The sequence below is a fragment of the Nycticebus coucang genome, chromosome 21 (genome assembly GCF_027406575.1).
Source record: "Nycticebus coucang isolate mNycCou1 chromosome 21, mNycCou1.pri, whole genome shotgun sequence".
In the NCBI taxonomy this organism is placed as follows: domain Eukaryota; kingdom Metazoa; phylum Chordata; class Mammalia; order Primates; family Lorisidae; genus Nycticebus; species Nycticebus coucang.
This window is the reverse complement of record NC_069800.1, coordinates 48,873,346-48,892,021: the sequence shown is the minus strand read 5'-3', so window position 1 is coordinate 48,892,021 and position 18,676 is coordinate 48,873,346. Positions and strand designations below refer to the sequence as shown.

General features: G+C 46.9%; 1 protein-coding gene across 7 annotated transcripts in view; it reads left to right on the top strand.

Annotated features, from left to right (window-relative positions):
* PTPRT (protein tyrosine phosphatase receptor type T) overlaps nt 1-14,964 on the top strand; it is a 1,115,914-nt gene extending 1,100,950 nt beyond the window's left edge. For all 7 annotated transcript variants that reach the window (XM_053574016.1, XM_053574013.1, XM_053574015.1 and 4 more), the window contains 4 exons: nt 3,143-3,268; nt 4,089-4,252; nt 7,196-7,331; nt 8,210-14,964. In XM_053574016.1, the coding sequence (XP_053429991.1) occupies nt 3,143-3,268; nt 4,089-4,252; nt 7,196-7,331; nt 8,210-8,263 (480 nt within the window). In that variant the 3' untranslated portion in view covers nt 8,264-14,964. The remainder of the gene's footprint in view (nt 1-3,142; nt 3,269-4,088; nt 4,253-7,195; nt 7,332-8,209) is intronic.
* The last annotated feature ends 3,712 nt before the right edge of the window (nt 14,965-18,676 follow it).

Below are 18,676 nucleotides of genomic sequence, written 5' to 3'. Positions count from 1 at the left end.
CCATCTTCAGAGCTATAGCCAGCTGGTCAAGAATTTTCACAAGGGTAGCTCTTTTAGTATTACCCTAAAGCAAAGTTTTCATGGGGCTACTCAGTGGAGGGGGAAAAAATACCCGTATCTTTATCCATCCTGTTTTGAGTAATCCTCCCGTCTCCACCTAATATTTACAGCTCACGTTTATTGAGTCCTCACTAGATACAGATTCCTATGCTAAAGTAGACATTAAAACGCATAGCTATTCATCATGAACTGGAGAAGCTAAAAGATCTGGCCACATCATTCAGCTCAAAACTCAGAAAGCTGGGATTTGAACTCAACACACTTGGAGAAGGGGCCCCAACACATTTTCCTGCCTTTTGCTGCATGGGTCAAAGTGGCAGCACCCACTCAGTGTAGCTACAGCCTGGAGCACCAGGACAGTCTTGAGCTGAGCTGGAGAGGGTATTTCTTGTCACTTCTTTCTCTCACTTCCTGGGGCTAGATTACGTGCAGTGTCCAGGGGGCTCAAATGATGCTAAGGGGCCACATCTGCCCACACATCACCCTGTAGAATGTCACCCCATTTCTGTTGCTGATGTGGTCTCACCACTTAGGGAATCAGGGTGAAAGGATAACTCAGATTTAGGATTAGAAAGTCCCCATGACCTTCCCCAGTCCCCTGGGCATTATGGGACAGTGACCCAGAAAATCTGATGCAGAGCAGTGTCCTGAAATACAGGAGGCTTGTTTGAGGCTATTAGCTTGAGAAATTGGTCTGGAAACCTTATTAAAAGAGACAAATCATTCCATATTCTCTTCAGACTGAAAATATTGGGGGTAATAGGCTTTTCCTGATGCCTCAAGTCCATGCACCTCATGTCAGGATCACAGCCAAACTCTGGCAAGGCTAAATTCAATGCACATGATAAGGGCAATTATTTTTTTTAATGGGCAGTTCTGATTAATTCTGATTTCTCTGGCCAGCTGCAGACTTATCTGGACCAGGGCCTCATTACTGTGAAGGTTGCAAGGCGGAAGAGCCAATGGCAAAGAGAAATGAAGTTCAAATTGTGGATTTGTCATTATTGCACAGTTCAGCAGATGATTGCCCAGCCATGGAGGCCGCTGGGACCTCCCCCTGACACACACACACACACACACACACACACACACAGATCCTTTCTCAATATGCTCAATCAACCCCCAGTGGAGATACTGGGGAAGCCAGGCACCATTGCATTATGCAAAGGAGCCTTGCATATCTTTGCTATTTAAGAGGGGTGCTAACATGGATGTGTGCACACACACATACACATATACACAGAATGGAATCGTTCAAATGTTTATGTTTGCTATTAATATTTTTGTTTTCATTGAGCACTGATGGGTTTAATAATAGTATGAATCACTGAAATTGAGTGAATGCATATTTTGTACCTGCCACTGTCATAAGGGCTTATTTATTTGAATTAACTCCTTTATGCTCAGAACAACCCTATAAAGCAGGGACTGGCAAAATTCTTCTGTAAAGAGGCAGATAGGAAACATTTTAGGCTTCACAGGTGATACAGGCTTTGTTGCAACTACTCAACTCGGCAATTGTGTCATGAAGGCCGTGGTAGACAATATGTAAAGCGTATATAGTAAGTGTAGCTAGGTTTTGACAAAACTTAGTTTGCTGTATTGGGCCTCCGGGCCATCGTATGCCAACCACTGCTATGAGTGAATGATGTTATTCTGCAGGTAGAATTTTGGGTTCCCACAGCTAGAAAGGTGTGAGGTGTGGCATTTCTCTCTCCTACGTCCTTCTTCCTCCCTGCCTTTCCCTTCCAGTTCTAGTTCTGGAGGAAGGAGAGAGTTGAAGACGTTGAGTCACCTCTGCCAATCTAACCCCTAGTCTGCAAGCTTGGGATAGGCTGTGGCAGACCCCACTGACAGACTCAATCTCAAGCTGCTCTCAGAATCATGGGTGGGTCATTGTGAGTCTTGACTGTATCTTCAAGGCAACCCCCAGGTGGAGGGTCTTTCTAACATATACCCTCTTCGTCCCTAGCAAGCCTGCAGCCCAATCTTAGCTCTCCGCTGTGCCCCAACTCTGGGGCCCATTGATCTAGGCAGTGACCATCTCTGTGCCCCTTGGGGATCAGGAATTTGAGGGAGCATGACTCCTCCCTCTCTGCTGCCACATACCCCACCACCCATCTCAATATTCTCTCCTCAACTAAAGTCATCTAGTGGTTCAACAGATGCAAGGCAGTGAGGGATCTGTCTGTCCTTCTTGATGACACTCATAAGCTTAAAGAAGAATTTGTGATCCTAGGCTGAGGTTTCTCAATCTCTCCTGTTGATAATGGGGCCAGATAACTCTTGGAGGGGAGAGCTGCCCTGTGCATTGTAGGATTGAACAGCATCTTAGCCTCTACTCACTAAATGCCCATATGAACCCCGAGCTGTGACAATCAAAAATGTCTTCAGACATAACCAGATGTCCCCTGGGGGAAAAAAACAGCCTCAGCCTTAGACTGAGAGGAAACCATTACTGCCTTTTGCTCTCCATTATAGGTCCTAATTCCCAATTCCAGGTAAATAGGAAAAATCACAGGGACGCTCTCTCGACACCATGTGATGCTATCTTTTGGTGCAAAGCTAGTATCATTCCCCACTTTAGGTGTGAGACAACTGAGTCCTGGGTCACACAGTAAGGAGCAGAGCCTAGATTTGGACCCAAGACTGTCTGATGTCAAACCTATATATTTTTAAAACTACTCGTGATCTGATGATGAATGAGCTTTGTGAAGATTTTCCTGGAAGAAGGAAAAGTTTGCCATATTTATGTGGTGAACAAACAAGAAGATTGTATTTTCCCTTCCCTCAGTGTGTTCTACCTAATCCTGACAGCAGGGATTCGAGGTGGGTATCATTCTCCCCATTTTATAGATTAGGAAACTGAGGTCCAGCAAGCCTAACAAACGGTTTGAACTCAAGATGGCAAAGGCTTGGCATTTCAATTCCACAGGGGAAGCTGAGTCTGAGTTCCTACATACCACTCTGCCTTTCCAGCCAAGGTGTCCTGCCAGCAATAAGAAAAGTTTGGCGATCAGTGAGACTGACACCCTCCCCCCTTATCCTTGGCTTCCTTCTTTGATGCCTTTTCTTATCTCAGCTCTGTATGCAGTATTGGCCTGAGAAGACCTCTGGGTGCTACGGGCCCATCCAGGTGGAGTTCGTCTCCGCAGATATCGATGAGGACATCATCCACAGAATATTCCGCATCTGCAACATGGCTCGGGTAAGCACAGGGCCACCGTGGCAGGCTGTGCCCCTCCTCCCCACAGCAGAGGGAGGCTGCGGGGAGAGGATCTGCTAAGCCAGCCAAGCATCTCTGTCGCTCTCTCCTGATAATCCCTTCCTCGGGGAAGAGATGCCTTTGCTGATTCCAGTCCACACCCAGCAACAACGATGACACAGAGATTCAAAGAGCAGCCTCCAGCCTGCCATCTGCCTGTTTCCTGACACAGTTGCTGCCATGTAGGCAAAACTCCACAGACATTAGCTCTTCCCCACGGTGTCACACTGTTTTGGCAGAGTCGATATGGCCTTTGATTGGATCCAATAAGATTTGGGCCAGGTCCTGCAAACACTGAGAGGAAAAACAATTAGTTGCTTCCATGAGGATATTCCCTTGCTGAATGGAGGCATATGGTGTGGCAGGGAGCATTAGTAATCTATGAATAGTGGCTAACTAAAGCAACTTTGGTCTCTACTGGGGGTCCAGGGTGGATGGAATTCAGCTCCTAGCCTTAGAACTCAATACAGAATGAGAAAGTGAAATATGCTCTAACATGTGAGTCTCAGGGATAGAGAACTCTGCTCAGTAGAGACAGAGAAGATTTTCCTAAGAAAAGGGATATTGGAATTGGGTTTTGGAGGCTGAATAGGAGTTTTCCAGATAGAAGCTCAAGGCATTCAGAGCAGGAGAATCAATGTACATAAAGGTATAGCGATAGGTGTGTAGTCTGTGACTCTCCCTGAGGACATGGCTTAGATCCATGGTATCTGGAAGGCTTGCATTCCCAGCAGAACAGCCCTAACAGCTTCCCTGTTCTCAGCCACAGGACGGTTATCGTATAGTCCAGCACCTCCAGTACATCGGCTGGCCTGCCTACCGGGACACACCCCCCTCCAAGCGTTCTCTGCTCAAAGTGGTTCGACGGCTGGAGAAGTGGCAGGAGCAGTATGACGGGAGGGAAGGACGCACTGTGGTCCACTGCCTGTGAGTACTGGGGAGGCGTTGCCGGGGCAACGGGGTGATCGGTGATAGAGCATCCTAGTGGATGCTTCTCAACATCCCTTAAAGGCCAACAGCAGTGTATTCGAAGGAATGACAATCCTTTAATGCAATTTGGCTGCCAATTTCTCATCCTGAACTCTTGTTATATGACATATTATTGATGCAAAACCTGGCGACTTTTCCATAAACAAGGGAGGGGATTGGTCTGCCCCTTATGCTCCCGGTAGGAGGTGAGCCATGCTCTCCAACAGGAGGCAAACTGTGTCCTGCCAGTACCAGGACAGCTCAGGACAAAGTGGGTTCCACTGACCAGAGCCACCTAAATTATTTCCCAAAGAAGGAGGAGGAAGAAGAAAAGAAGAAAAGGGAAGGTGCAGATTAAGTGAGCTTACTTTAGGCCAGACGTTTTAAATGGACCACCTCATCCTGTTTGTGAGGTAGATAGCTTTTTGTGGTGGGGAAATGAGGCATAGACAGGATGGGTTATCAGGTAAGGTCACCAGGAAGTCAAGACAGGGGCCATGGTTTGCAATCACTGGGCTCTGAGTAAACTGCCCACATTGCCCCTGAGTAAACCAAAGGACTGGTCCACGGTGTCTCCCTCCTGGGGCGCCTCTACTATGGGCTTAGTGGGAACAGGAGACACAGTGGGGAGGCACTGCCCTGAGGGGCTGATAGACGGATTCAAAGGGCCCTGGAAATACTGTTTGCCAGAGTCACAGTGGGCTCAAAACCACCTGTGTTTAGAGTTCCCTTACTGGTGTGCCCAAGAGCCTTTACCTCCTGTCTTTGAATAAGCATGGCCGGGTCAGATGAACTCTGATCCACTATGCTGGGTAAAGGTCAGGAACCTTAGAAGACTGGGGCTAACAAGTTGTACAGCACAAGAAAATCACCTAATTTTGTGAACCTCAGTTTTCCCATCTATCCAGTGGATGTGTTGAATGAGATAATCTTCAGATCCCATAATGCTTTGACATGAAAGGGTTAGAAAATAAATGTGATCTATCTACCAACATGAATGTCATGGTAACAAACATTCAAATGATGTAAATGTAATTACTTAAAAGAACAAGGGTCACGGTGTCTGCCATAGGCATCTAAAGTGACCACGGGGAAGGATTCTATAAAGATCTCAGACCCAAAGCAAATCTGCAGCCGTAACAGCTGTATGGCGAATGTTTGACGCACAGAGATTCACTTTGCTTCTTAGAACATAATTGATTTGGGGAGAATTTTAGAAGACCTTCATCTTTCAAAATGTTGTGTTGAAGAATTTGAACCAAACAAATATTTTTCAGAACAAATATTTCTAGAGTCGGCAGAGGCTTTAAGAACATCTAACTGACCTCAGAATTGAGTTCAATCTTCAAAACCAGCTAATTGTTCTCCCTCTGTCAAATGGGTAATGCATGTACACATTGAGAAAGCTGGGAGCTTATAGGAGGTTAAAACACACACACACAGGGCTTAACCTTCTTCCCAAAGGATGCTAATCTCACACTGGAGTTTGGAGTCTAGGGAGATGCTTTGTGGTGTCCCATGCCAGGTCTATGGGTGACATTAGCCAGTCCAAGCTGTCTCTGCCCTTGTCCCAGAAACTGGTGGCTAGTTTCCTGCAAATTAATCCCTACTGCCTCTAATTCCTTCCCACACATTCAGGTAGCCTTGCCATTGACGCAGTGCCACACCCATCCCTTCAGGGTCTCACACCACAGGGCCCCCAAGATGCCTGTGTCCCCTCACCTCTTCCTCTTGGACCATGTTATTCTTGCTTCAGAAAATGCTAGTGCCTCCTTCCTGGAGGTCCCTCTCTTTACTGCCCTCGTGTTAGTTTTTAGCCTGCTTCTCTTGCAGGAGTACATTTATTTCTATGTCTTTCCCCCAACCAAGATGGCCAATAGTTTGAACCAAAGGAAAGCACGGGGGTGACCTCTGCCAACAAAGACCTTGGCATCCTTGAGGGCCACAGACTCCTGACAGACCCTGAAATGCACCAGGCACCAGGCAGTGAATGGAGGGCAACTATCCGTGCTTGAAACATCTGGCTGCTGGGTACCCTGTAGATAAAACATCTGGGAGATTGACTGAGTACCTTAGTTTCCATCCAGATGTTCTTCAGACACAGACCATTACATGAAATCATTAGTTACTCTTGGCAACATGCCCAGGAGTTCTGAATCAGAAAGATCCCTAAAAGGACTTTCTGTAAAGAGTTTGAGGGGTGTTTCCATGAAGATGACTTATGGAGCTTCAGAAAGAAAGAATAACAGAGGCATGGCCTTGCCACATGCCCTGTGTCCTATGCACAAGATCAGTAGGTAGGGCCTTGCTTAAACCAAGATGTACAGTGGAGACCTGTCATTTCAGCAACCTCTCGGGCCAACCCCAGCCCCTGCCCCCAAGCCTGGGCTGGCTGGTCCTAGGCTAATAGAGCATTGCTGCCCTTAGGGAAAGATGGGAAGAACCAGTAGGAAAATCATCTGGAAATTTCTATTGCCTCCATCAGATGTATAGATAGACCCAGAGCATCCTTTGGACAAGGCACCATGTGTACAAAGACACAATATTATCCTGCCCTGGGAGTCAGGGTCAGTGTGTCCTGGGGGGTAACTATATCAGGCTCATAGAAGCAAGGAGACATCAAGCTCACTAAACTCTCCAGGGCCATCTAGTCCAACCCCTTTATAATGTGAATGGAGAACTTGGCACCCAGAACAGGGGAAGTGATTTGCCCAAGGTCAGAGCAGGTTCATGGCATAGATGAGACTCACACTGTACCTAGTGGCTCATGCTGACGTTTTCACCAGTGCCTTCCTTGCATTGTCTGGGGCAGCCACTCGCCACTGCTACTGCTGCAGCTTTAGGGTCAGCAGCAGCTGGGAGACCTGGGGATGGAGCTGACCTCTCCACTCTTGTGCTTAGGAACGGGGGAGGCCGCAGCGGGACCTTTTGTGCCATCTGCAGCGTGTGTGAGATGATCCAGCAGCAAAACATCATTGACGTGTTCCACATCGTGAAAACCTTGCGAAACAACAAATCCAACATGGTGGAGACCCTGGTGAGTGTCCCAAGAGCTGTTCTCCTACAGCCAGGGGTCGGCTGTAGCTCCCTGAGCCAAGGACATCGCATAGTAAAGGCTCTCAACAGCCAGGGTCTTATTGAAGACCAACATTCTGTGCCCTTAGCAAACAAGTTGCTCAGTTTCTTCCCCTCCTGATCCCCACAACTTCTCATTCCTGCAGAGAAATCCAAATATTAATCTTGACATACCTACTTTGTTTTACTTTCTGCCCATTCCTTAAGAAAGGGTCATTAATTCAGGCTTAGAGGAAAGGAGTCTGGATTAAGTGGAATGCGAATATGTTTTCAATTCAGTCCAATTCTATTCTAATTCATTTATGCTAATTCTTACAGTTTAGAGCATTGAACTAGGACACTGTGGAGGAAAGGACAGGGCAGGGAGTGGGCAGGCAGAGCCCCACACAATAGGGCCTGGTGCAGTGGTGGAGACAGACCGTAGGCAAGGAACTTGAACTTTAAGAGTGTTCAGACCTATGGAAGTGTGGACCCATTCAGATCGAGGTCCTTTGAAAGGTGTGATCCTGGTGAAACCAGATTCACCTGTGAGCTTGTTATAGTCCCTTGAGTCCCACTCCAGGTTTCCTGAATCAGAACGTACATTTTTAAAACATTCTGGGGCACCTTGTATGCACATCACAGTTCAAGAAGCACTGTTGAACAAAAGAAAGAAAGGGAGTGACCCCACCTAGGCATTCACGAAAGCTCAGGTAGAAGCAGGAAGGCCGCCAGATACAGATAATATTGAGTTGACTAAGCGTGGAGGTAGATGAGGTTTTCCCCCAAACCTGTATCTCGAAACTAAATGCATTTTCCTTTTCTTTTCCATCCCTCTCTTGTCTCCTGCCCTCCTCTCAGGAACAGTATAAATTTGTATATGAGGTGGCACTGGAATATTTAAGCTCCTTTTAGCTCAATAGGATGGGGAATCTGCCGGAGCCCACGGGCTGCTGCGGCTGAGCTCCCTTTCCTGTGACTAGCAGTGACCAAGGTGGCACCCCTGCCCGACTCCAAGAAGAAGACTGATGGCCCAATGTCCACGGTGGGCTCTGCACCTTCTGAGGGGTCTCCCAGAGTGGTGGGAGATGCTGCTGTGCAAGGCCCAGGCTTCCCTCCCACCCTGACCAGCCACAGCCATGGGCCCAAGCAGAAGTGAGCCCCCAAGCAAGGCCTCCAGTTTTTGGTTCCCAGACCGCTTGCTTGTGTTTGTTCTGAGTTTGTGAACCTTGTGGTGGCCAACTGTGCTGGGGCTGGGGAGTGGGGAGCTCAGCAATGCCTCTCTTCTAGGAGGGAAGGAGATGTGTGTTCTGCTCCTCTGAGTCATGGAAAAGATTAGCATTCTTGGGGCTAACTGCTGTGCTGCCCCTGCAATCGCCTTCAGGGGCCTCTGGCACCAGATACTTACAGTCTGGACCAGCGTGACCTCGGGGTGCACCCTAGACCATAGCAGAGCCTCCCCCCACCGCCATTCTCACACTGCATGAGGCTTGTGGCCCATGACCACTCTTTACCTGTCCCCCAGCCTGGGCCTTGACCGTGTGGCAGTCACTGGCCAACGAGCTGTGTCCTCAGCACTTTCTGAGAAAGGTTGTCTTTGCTTTGGCGGGGGGTTGGGGGGGAGGTCAATGGGAGGGGGCAGAACTGTAGGGACCTTTGCTACTCCTCCCTCTCCTTGTAGAAGGGACCACCTTCCTGGGACAGGGTTTTGGCTGCCCCATGTGATGTAACCCCTGTGTCTCTTTGGTGGTTTGCTTGCTTTTCAAGAGATAAGCAGGATAAGATTTGATTATTTTCCAGAGTGTAAGTGAAAAAAAAAAAAACTTTCTTGGGTGGTGTTAAATTTTTAGTCTCTTATGTCAAAAAAAGGGAAGTGGGGAGTTTGAGTATAAGAGACATCTCTCGGGCCTGTCATCTTTCCTGGCGATGTCCCTAAAAGCCCAGCCTGGGACAGCACAGCAATTGAGCAAGGGAGAGATGGGACAGTGTGAAGATGCTCCTTTTGGTTTCTGGGGTGTGTAGGGGTGCAGAGCACCAGCCTTGTGCATAACTTGGATCTCCGCCTTCAAATTCCTTCCTAGAAAAGCCCAGCTGCCCTCCTTGAGAAAGACCATTGTCAGCCCCATTATACTTTGATTAAAAGCAGCCCAAGAGAATCAGGCCTGGGGATCCAAGGTCTTGTCCAAAGTATAGATGAGTCACAGTAGCTTGTTACCATCTCCACTGCACAGCTGAGGAAACAGGCACCTTCCTTCATGATAAAATCCTGATTTTCAAAAGGGCAGGTGATGACAATGAGACTTTACTGTTTTTTTGATTTTTTCTTTCCCCAGCCAAGCAATTATTTTATGGAGGGAAAGTAAGGCCAGCAACTTTTTGAGCAGAGAGTTCCACAAATGGAAATTTAGTTCTTTCTTGATGCCAGTTCTTCTGAGAAGCCTAGAAGTTCAAATGTATTTCAGTAACTCATTCCCAGCTCCCCAGGAAAGCTAGTGCATCCAATCTCTTAGTGAAAACAATTCCCTGTTTTCTCAGGCTGTAAGGAGACCACCCAGGGACACTCTTGACTTTGGTCTCTAGCTGGAGCTTAGGCGCAATGTCTGACAGCCTTGGAGTGGCCTGGGAGATCTATGGAGGCTTCATCTGGGAGGCAGGTCTAGCCCCAGACAGGGTACAAGGGTCACGGAGAAGGCACAGCTTTTGCCCTCAAGGACTCACTGTCCACTGGGGGAACTGAACTACAGTGCAGTGGTGGTGGAGCAAGAGAGACCCACTCTGCTGGGGCTATGTAGAGGAGGGGCCATCTAATCCAGCTGGGTCTTAACAGGTAATAAAAGGAAGAAAAGGAAACTTGGGCCAAGACATCAGCACGTGCACTGGCAAAGTGATGGGAGGGCAGTGGGAAGGAAGCCGCCAGCTAGGCTAGCGGGGAGAGGGTCCAGGGGACAGATGCCCACCAAGGTGCAGATTTTGTCCTATAGGCAGCAAGGAATCAGCGGAGCTTTCCAGCCTAGTGTTGGCCAGGGTCCTGCTGGGCCAGTCAGCTGCCTCTTTTCCTCTCATCAGACACTGTGAAAACATTCCCTCCAGCGTATATTTTTTAATACCACATCCATCTGTCTGTCTCTTATTATTTTGTTGCTGGAACAAAATATTCAGCTTCTGCAAGGAACCCAGGCCTCTGCTTTAGCGCAGAGCAGTGTCACCAACCCATATCCCCAGGCCTGCAAGGACAAGACATGAAAGGGGCCCATGGAAGCTACTTCTATTGGCACAGGCTCTGGAGCTGTCTAGAAGTCCAGGGACACCAGACTTGATCAAGGAAGGGCTGTCACTTTGGAGGTTCAAAAGGAAGTGTCTCAAAGCAAATTCAGCGAAGGAACCCTGCAATGACCTTGCTCTTGTGCTTTGATGAGCCTCTCCCCAGGTGTGTCTAAGCGCTGGTCCCACCTGCTTCCCTGGGCTCTAGCCCACTGCCCCACATGGCCATCCCCATCCTTCGCAGGGCCCAGAGCATGGCAAATCAGCCTGTTGTGTGCTATTTTCTCAGATCTTGGCTCATCCAGCCAGAATGAGGGTAGGGGAGAGCTATTTAACACAAATAGTGGGATTTATTCTGCTCAGGAGGGAGTGAAATAGCTGGCAGATAGAAATGACAGTGGTTTCTATTATTACAAATGGTAAGAATTTAAAGTATGACTTCATGGAGAATGAAAATGATAAAAACTCAGGCCGTGGTGGGGTCTGCCAACCAGTGACAATTCCCCCCAGTTTGGCCCCTATTTTCAGATATTCCAGAAGGCCAGTAGTGAACAGGTCTTAGACCAGGGTACCCAAGAAGAAACCCTGGCTCAGAGATGGGGATGACTTCTGTAAGATCCCACATGGCAAGTGTGCGGCAGGATTTGAATGAGAGGGTGCTGGTGCCCCAGAATTTGAACTTGATCCTTGCTCAGGAAATCTGAGCAAATACCACCTCCCTTAGAGTATCTCCCCACCCCACCCCAGCTCCAGGGTGGACTCAGACTATTGTAAGCAGAGAAAATAGCATAATGCTCTCTGAGTCTCCGTTAACAGGCATTAGCCTCTGGTCTCTGAGGTGACAAAGAGTGGCACTTAAAGAACCCCTGTAGCTCTCACCTCCTAGATATAGACCTTGTTTGGAGATGATGTAAGAGAAGAACGAAAAGCCAGAACACCCTCCACCTGAGTGTGCTTATGGCCTAGGTAGCTTCAGGAAGTATCTTGGCTGCACCCTGACATTGCAACCTTTTGCCTTTTCTGATGTTGAGACCCTGGGTCAGTCAGGGGCTTCTGGATCCCTAGATGGCCACAGCAGGGCCTTCCATTGTGGAAAGGCAAGGGGATGGATTGCTTTTAGGGCTAGTCCTCTCTGGGTAAAACCTGAGTGATGGCCTGCTGGATGTCAGCCTTCACAGGAACAAGTGGACCCTGTGCTGGACACTCTAACACAGGAGCTCACTGAATTCTTCCCACATTCCTAAGACGTGATTGTGATTGTCACCATTTTATTGATGAAGAAACTGAGGCTCCAAGGGGAGCAATCACTTGCCCACAGTCCCACAGCTAGTGAATGCGTGAGCCAGAACTTGAATGTTCTTCTCTGACTTGGAAAGACCAGATGTTTCCACCACTGTGTCTCAGACTTCCCCTGTGATTACCCATAACAGCAGAGACTAACTGGAAGCAGACAACAATAACCTTAAAAGTCCTTTACAATCTTATGTTTTACTTTAACAATTCATGCAGTATTTGCATTCCACTTTCTAATTTTGCCTGATTTGGTTTTAATGAGACCATATAACTATTTAAAATAACTATGTGCCCTGTTCCTGATGGGCTTTGATCAGCTTATCCCAACATGATGGACCATGGGGACTTTCTATCCCAGTCTGAGTCATAGTTCCTAGCCATGTGAAGGTAGACACAGCCTTACTGTGAAGATTCCTGAATGCTGAGGCTTCTACAAAGTGATGCCCATTTTCTAGGTGGAGTCACATGATTGCTAATGTGGGAAAACCTGAGGACACACTTCATCTGAAGAGCTGGAGGCTGGGACGAGAGGCGTCTCACTTTGGTCACACAGACTTGCAGGGTTCCTACAGCATGAAGCACCCTACAAGGAAGCACAGTTGCCATAGCACAGTTCATCCCTTGGTGAAGCACTGGGTTGTGTAGAAAGAGTTCAATCTTTGATAATCTCTGACCTGCCATTTCTTGGCTACAGAATGTTGAGCCAAGCAATTAATGGGAAAAAATGCACAGAAAAAGGAGGCTCATCCAGGTTAGAAAAGGTAGATTTATAGAGCTTTGTACTAGAAAACAGGAAGCCAAATCCAGGAAATTAGAACCTATTGAATACTCAGAACCAAGGATGCAGGTGAGTCATTGAGTACAGTGGTCACGTCCATGACATAGCAGGTGGGGGATGGAGATGGGCTTCCCAGAACCACTTGAAGCAAGGGTGCTGCTTTAGAATAGATTTTGATGTCTGGGGGAGAAGACAATGTGTGTCCCTCTGACCAGTCATGTTTATTCACCCCCCTACACCCCACTGCTTACACAAGCTCCTGCTGTACATCCTCAACAGGATATCCATGTCCTCAGCTCTGGTGTGAACCCTTGTAGAGTGCCCGTAGGTATCAGTCTAGCAAGGCTGCTGCAGACAATGGAAGTGAGGCCCAGGGAGGAGCAGCCAGGCCCTTGTCATGTCATCTCTACAGCCATCCCAATCCAAAGATCTCTAAGGAACCAATAACTTCCCCTGCACCTTACTGTAGGAATGAAGAAAGCCACCTTCCTTAAGCCTGCAGATGGCCAGTCCTAGGTAGGACATCTGCCTTTGGCACAAGGTGAATCAGGAGTAATACTGTGGAAGGAATGGCTGAACCCAAGGGTAAGCATGACCAAGAGGCAGAAGGTAAGCACCATCAAAAGTCTATGCTGGCCATGATCCCCACGGACAAATGGTCAACCCAAGCTAAGGAGCAGGTCAGAAGACAAAATATGAATAATTATGTCATCTCAAAGCTTTTACTTGCCTTCCCCATTATCCAGCCAATTTTAGCTCCTTTTCAACCTCTGACCAGCTCCAAATCACAGCCAAGTAGAACACGTAAATAGGAAGCCAACTGGAATAGACCAGCTGAGATTCAGCCTTGTTCATCTACTCCCATGTAAGGGTTCCCTGTTGGATATCTTCCATATATACATATACAAAAGTGATAAAATGCAGGGTGTTGGCTTTTCCTACCAGGGAATCTGCCTTTGAGGTCATATACCAACTGAACATGAGAGAGAGAGGTTAGTGGTGGAGAGCAGGAGGCCTGGTCCAGCTCCAGTATCTTCTGATACATTTTTCAGGGTCGTGGATCTGAATCTCAAAAGCACAGTAGAAATGTCTAAGCCATACTTGTGCACATAAGAAGACTCTCTTTGGGTTTCTAGGTAATCAGGGATATACATTTACATGGCACTGACTATACAATTGTCTTGTAGAGATGAAGTCAGTCTCTTGTATCCCTCCTGCCCACCTCCAGAAAAGATGGGAAAAGGTCATCAAAGAGGCTACATCTACCCATGAAATCTACCCACAAATGTTAGATCTCCAAGAGGAGGGTCAGCATCCACAATTGTAGGCTCCAGGCCCAGCACCCCAGCCATCTCAGAGCTCCTCTTGATGACCTAACAAAGGAAGTGGGAGAACTCAGGATGGAAGGAAATCTATTGGGAAGAGTTGAGGGGAGGGGAATTGCTGGATCACCAGGTGGTGGGATCCAGACCTTGATCCTTGGTTGGAATGTTCAGAGAATGAGGGGTCTGGTAGCCTTGGAATGTTAGGAAACTATTGGATAAAGGCCTGGAGCTCAGGGAAATTTGTGTAGTTCATGGTTTCTTGGTGAGTGGGACTCCTCAATTTGAAGGAAGGACGGGTGATAGGAAGTAACTTGCTAAAATTTCAAAACTGAGTCCCCCTATACAAGTACTTTAGTGCCTTTGGGCTCATGAATACACATTGGTGGACCACCAGTGTGATGGTCAAACTCTCAATGCCCACCCTGTCCCTGTCTTTCCCATGGAAGATTAACATGGTAAGGTGTTCTTCACATCAAAGTCCCCAGGGCAGCTAGCTGGAAGCTTAGAAGGAAGAATGGTGTCATCCTGGATAAAACCAGACTTCTTAAGGGTCAGGCAGAATCTAGGTCCTGTATCTTCCATGGGTATGAAGATTACTGGATAAAGTGAAGCACAATTTGTTAGGCCCAGGTCCTACCTGTGAGTGGAACTAGGACCAAGAGGTGAAACTTAATAGCTATAGGGAAGAACTTGATGGTAAGTTGCCCATCTCATCAGCTGTCCTGAAGAAACCAGACATCTCCTTAAAGAGAAGAAGGAGCATTGCTGAGAAGATTTCGGTGTCATTCCATTAGTCTAGATGGGTGACATCTCTTGGAGCTGGGGTCCTGTTTAAAGCCATTTGTACCTGCAGAGAACAAAGCCAAGTCAGGTGTGTTTGGTTTGTGCAGATTGAAGCTCCTGTGCTCCCACCCAAGTCTCCCCACCATGCAGGCCAACCCAAGTCTCCCCACCATGCAGGCCAACCCAAGTCTCCCCACCATGCAGGCCAACCCAAGTCTCCCCACCATGCAGGCCAAGATGATTCTCTGGCCACATGTCCTGGACTCTTCCAGGCTGGTTATCATCAGACACCAGACCACAGGGAACAGCTGCTTTGCCCTAGAGTAGATGCCCACTTGGATCTCTGATGAGGGCAGCCAGAACTCAGATTTGTTGGCCAACAGGACCCCCAGTGACAGCCAGAGTCAGTCAAGGTCCAAGTGGGACCCAGAGCAGGTCTTTGCTCACTATCTCCAGAGGTTGATTCTATCCCTCACTCCTTACTCCAAGCCTGTTGGAGCAGATTGCAAAAGCAAAAGCACAGTGACTCAGTTGACACATAATTATTATCCTTTCTAGTCCACATATTTCATCACTGGGTAGATCCTGGGCTTAATCCATTAACCTGGATCCCAGGTTAATCCATATTGGTAATCAGACTCAAAAGCACTTTTTTTATCTTCTCTTTTCACCCTACATCCTTCTAGCCAATCAAAGACAAAGAGCTGGGGCATCTATCATTGCCTTGGCTACTGGACACACTCTTAGCCCTGTAAGGGCTATCATGAGGTTCCCACCCAAGTCCAGGGAGGCTGCCATTTTCACATCCACTAGGCATATGATATTGCATGAGACCAAAGTCTCCACACTGTTTGCAGCCTCCTCCATGAATCCCAATGGCCTGCACTTGTACAGTTTGGGTGATAGATAAAGCACGTATGAGAAGAGAAAACAAAATAAATCAACTTTTTAAAAAAGCCAGCACTGTGCTGTCAATGTTCTTTTTATTTTTTTTTCTTTTCTTTTCCAATTCTAGCTTAACAAAGCAGAAGGTAAATAATGTCAGGTCAATGAATATCAGATATATTTTTTGACTATACATTACAGTGAAGTGTAATCTTTTTACACCTGCAAGTCCATCTTATTTATTCTTGTAAATGTTCCCTGACAATGTTTGTAATATGGCTGTGTTAAAAATCTATACAATAAAGCTGTGACCCTGAGATTCATGTTTTCCTAAGATATTCGTATTGGTGTCTTCCTGAGGTTGGAGAGGGGTAAAGTGAGGACAAGTTGACAAAGGAGGGGGAAAAAAAGCTCTATTATCAACTAGGTTTCTTTATGTTCATTTAATCGTCACAACTACCACATGGGACATACATATTATTTTCTCTTCACAAATGAAGAAGTTGAAACTCAGAAATAGCAAAGGATTTTCTATGACTGCATATTGAATTTGTAAAAAAGGTTGAGTCTAAAGCAATGTTTCCCAAGCATGGTCCATTGAGCACTGGCATCAAAGTCACTGGGACATTTGCTAAACACACAGATTTGTAAACCCCTAGAGAATCACAGTTCTGGGCTGTTCATGCTAACAAGCCATCTAGATGTATCAGCTAGCTATTGCTGCATAATAAGCCACCCCAAAACTCAGTGACTTGAAACAACAGTTTGTTATAGCAGCCAGCTAAGATTCAGCTGCTCTAGGCTGAACTCAGCTAATCTTGGCTGGGCTCCCTGACATGTTGGCTAAGGGCTCTATTCTAGCCCAGGCTTTGCTGGGGCATGTGGTTTGGTGTGGTTCTGATCCATATATTTCTTATCCTCCTCCTGAGACTAACACACTAGCCTATGCAGCAGCGCGAGAGACGAAGTCCAGTTGCCACGCCTTTGCTTGATCATTCTTGCACCCATTGGACAGAGCTGGTTACATGGAATACTCAGAATCCATGGGCAGGAACTCTGCCTCTTCTCACAGACCTTTCTCAATTTTCCATAAATGCTGACATGAGCTGCCAATCCAAACCAACAGTGCCTGATGCAGCCTTTAACTCTCTAATCTCGGAGTGTAGTCCATGAACCACCTATATCATTTCACCTGGGAGACTTCTGAACAGGTAGAGTCTGACTCATTGGGTCTAAGGTGGGAGCCAGGAGGCTACATGAGTAACAGGTGCCCCAGGTGACTGTCAGACATGCTAAGTTAGGCAAGCTCTGTTTTGAATGCTGGTGTTGGAGGGGAACAGAGAGGAGTCCAAGAGGAAGGGGGACAAACTGTTCTCAAGCAAGGGTAGGAGGCTGCCAGTCTCTCAGGTGGGTGGATATGCTCTTTTCTGAATGAGCATAAGAAATAATTAGGACCATCTCTTTGGAGTTTATTGCTTCCCAAGTTCTTTGTATGTATCTAAACCTAAGGCTAAGCTGAAAACATGAGCCTCAGGGCTGGGACCCAGGGACCTCTTTGTTCTCCCTCAGTCCTGGCAACCCTGACAGGCTTCTTGAACCTGAGCGAGGGAGACGTCCTGCCCACCAGACACCCCAGGCCACAGAATCCAGAGCACATGTGCTTCCCAGCTCCAGTCCTGACTGGGGAGCCGGGTGTCCAGTCACCTACTTACCCTTCTCATTTGTCTTTGGTCATGTCATCTCACTTATTCTTCCTGCTGCATTGACTTTTTGCCAATAAATAGATCACACTGGGGAAAAGAAAAACAGAAAGAAGGAAGAAAAATCTTGCATAAATACTAATGATAAAAATACTTCAGGGCCTATCATTTTTCGCCCCAAAGGAAATAGCTTTTTAAATGTCATTATAAAAGTAGCACATACTCGTTCAAAAGATCTCTTCTCAAAGGTACTTATTAATTTTTTATATTAGTTTAATATTCCAGACCTTTCTCTGCATATATCAACATACACATTTTCTACATAAACATCATCAACTTATATACACTCTGAGACCCGCTGCTTCTCACTTGACAATATGCTGTGGTCATTTTCCATGAAAATATGATTAAATAAACAAACATCCCTTATCTTACTTGACACGGTCATAGTCGTGCTGAACTGGAGGCTAAGCTAGCTTGGGAACTCAAGACTCAGGTGTTCCCTGCTAAGAAAGCTACCCCCAGTCAAACTGTTTATAAAACCAATGTATGGTGCCCCATGATCGCATTAAAGTACACAGCTATGATTTAACATTAATAAAAATATATATATATATGAAAGAAAGTGGATGATAAACACAAAATACACAACTATCTTTGCCTCTGGGTATAGAGGGAAGACATAGGATTGTGGAGGGGCTAATGGATTTTCCAATGTAATGGTAGAATTGTCTTCATCTAGGACAATTTAAACATATTTTACAGGTATTCTCTTTATACATATTCTCTTGTACATAATTTAATAAAAACCCAACTCTCTCTTCAAAAAAAAGAAAGCAAGCTACCCCCAGCTTTGAGACCAACATTGGCAGGAAGGGACATCCCACCCAGGGATGTCTACTGTAGACAGACTAACAACAGTGGCACGGTTCTCTTTGCATGTCTGTTGGTTGCCCGAGTGGGTCCCAGCCTGTCCTTCCTCTGTGGTGGAACCTGGAGTGTGTGATCCCACATCAGAACTAGGAGCACCTTCATTAGACTCCAGTTGCAGCTCTGGTTTGGCTTAAACCTTCCTCTAATCCCAGGGGCATTCCATCAGCACTCTAGGGAACCTGGAAGCCCCTGACTCCTCAGAACATGGTGTGAGGTCACCAATATGCCATGCAGAAGGCGAGAAGAAGGAGTTGGTTCCCACTGGCCTGGTTTGGGGCTGGTAAGAAGAAGGGAATGGGAATAAAAGCAGAAGACACCAGTGAGGGAGGGGGAAGAAACCACTCTGGCTAATGATAGAAAAATTTTGATC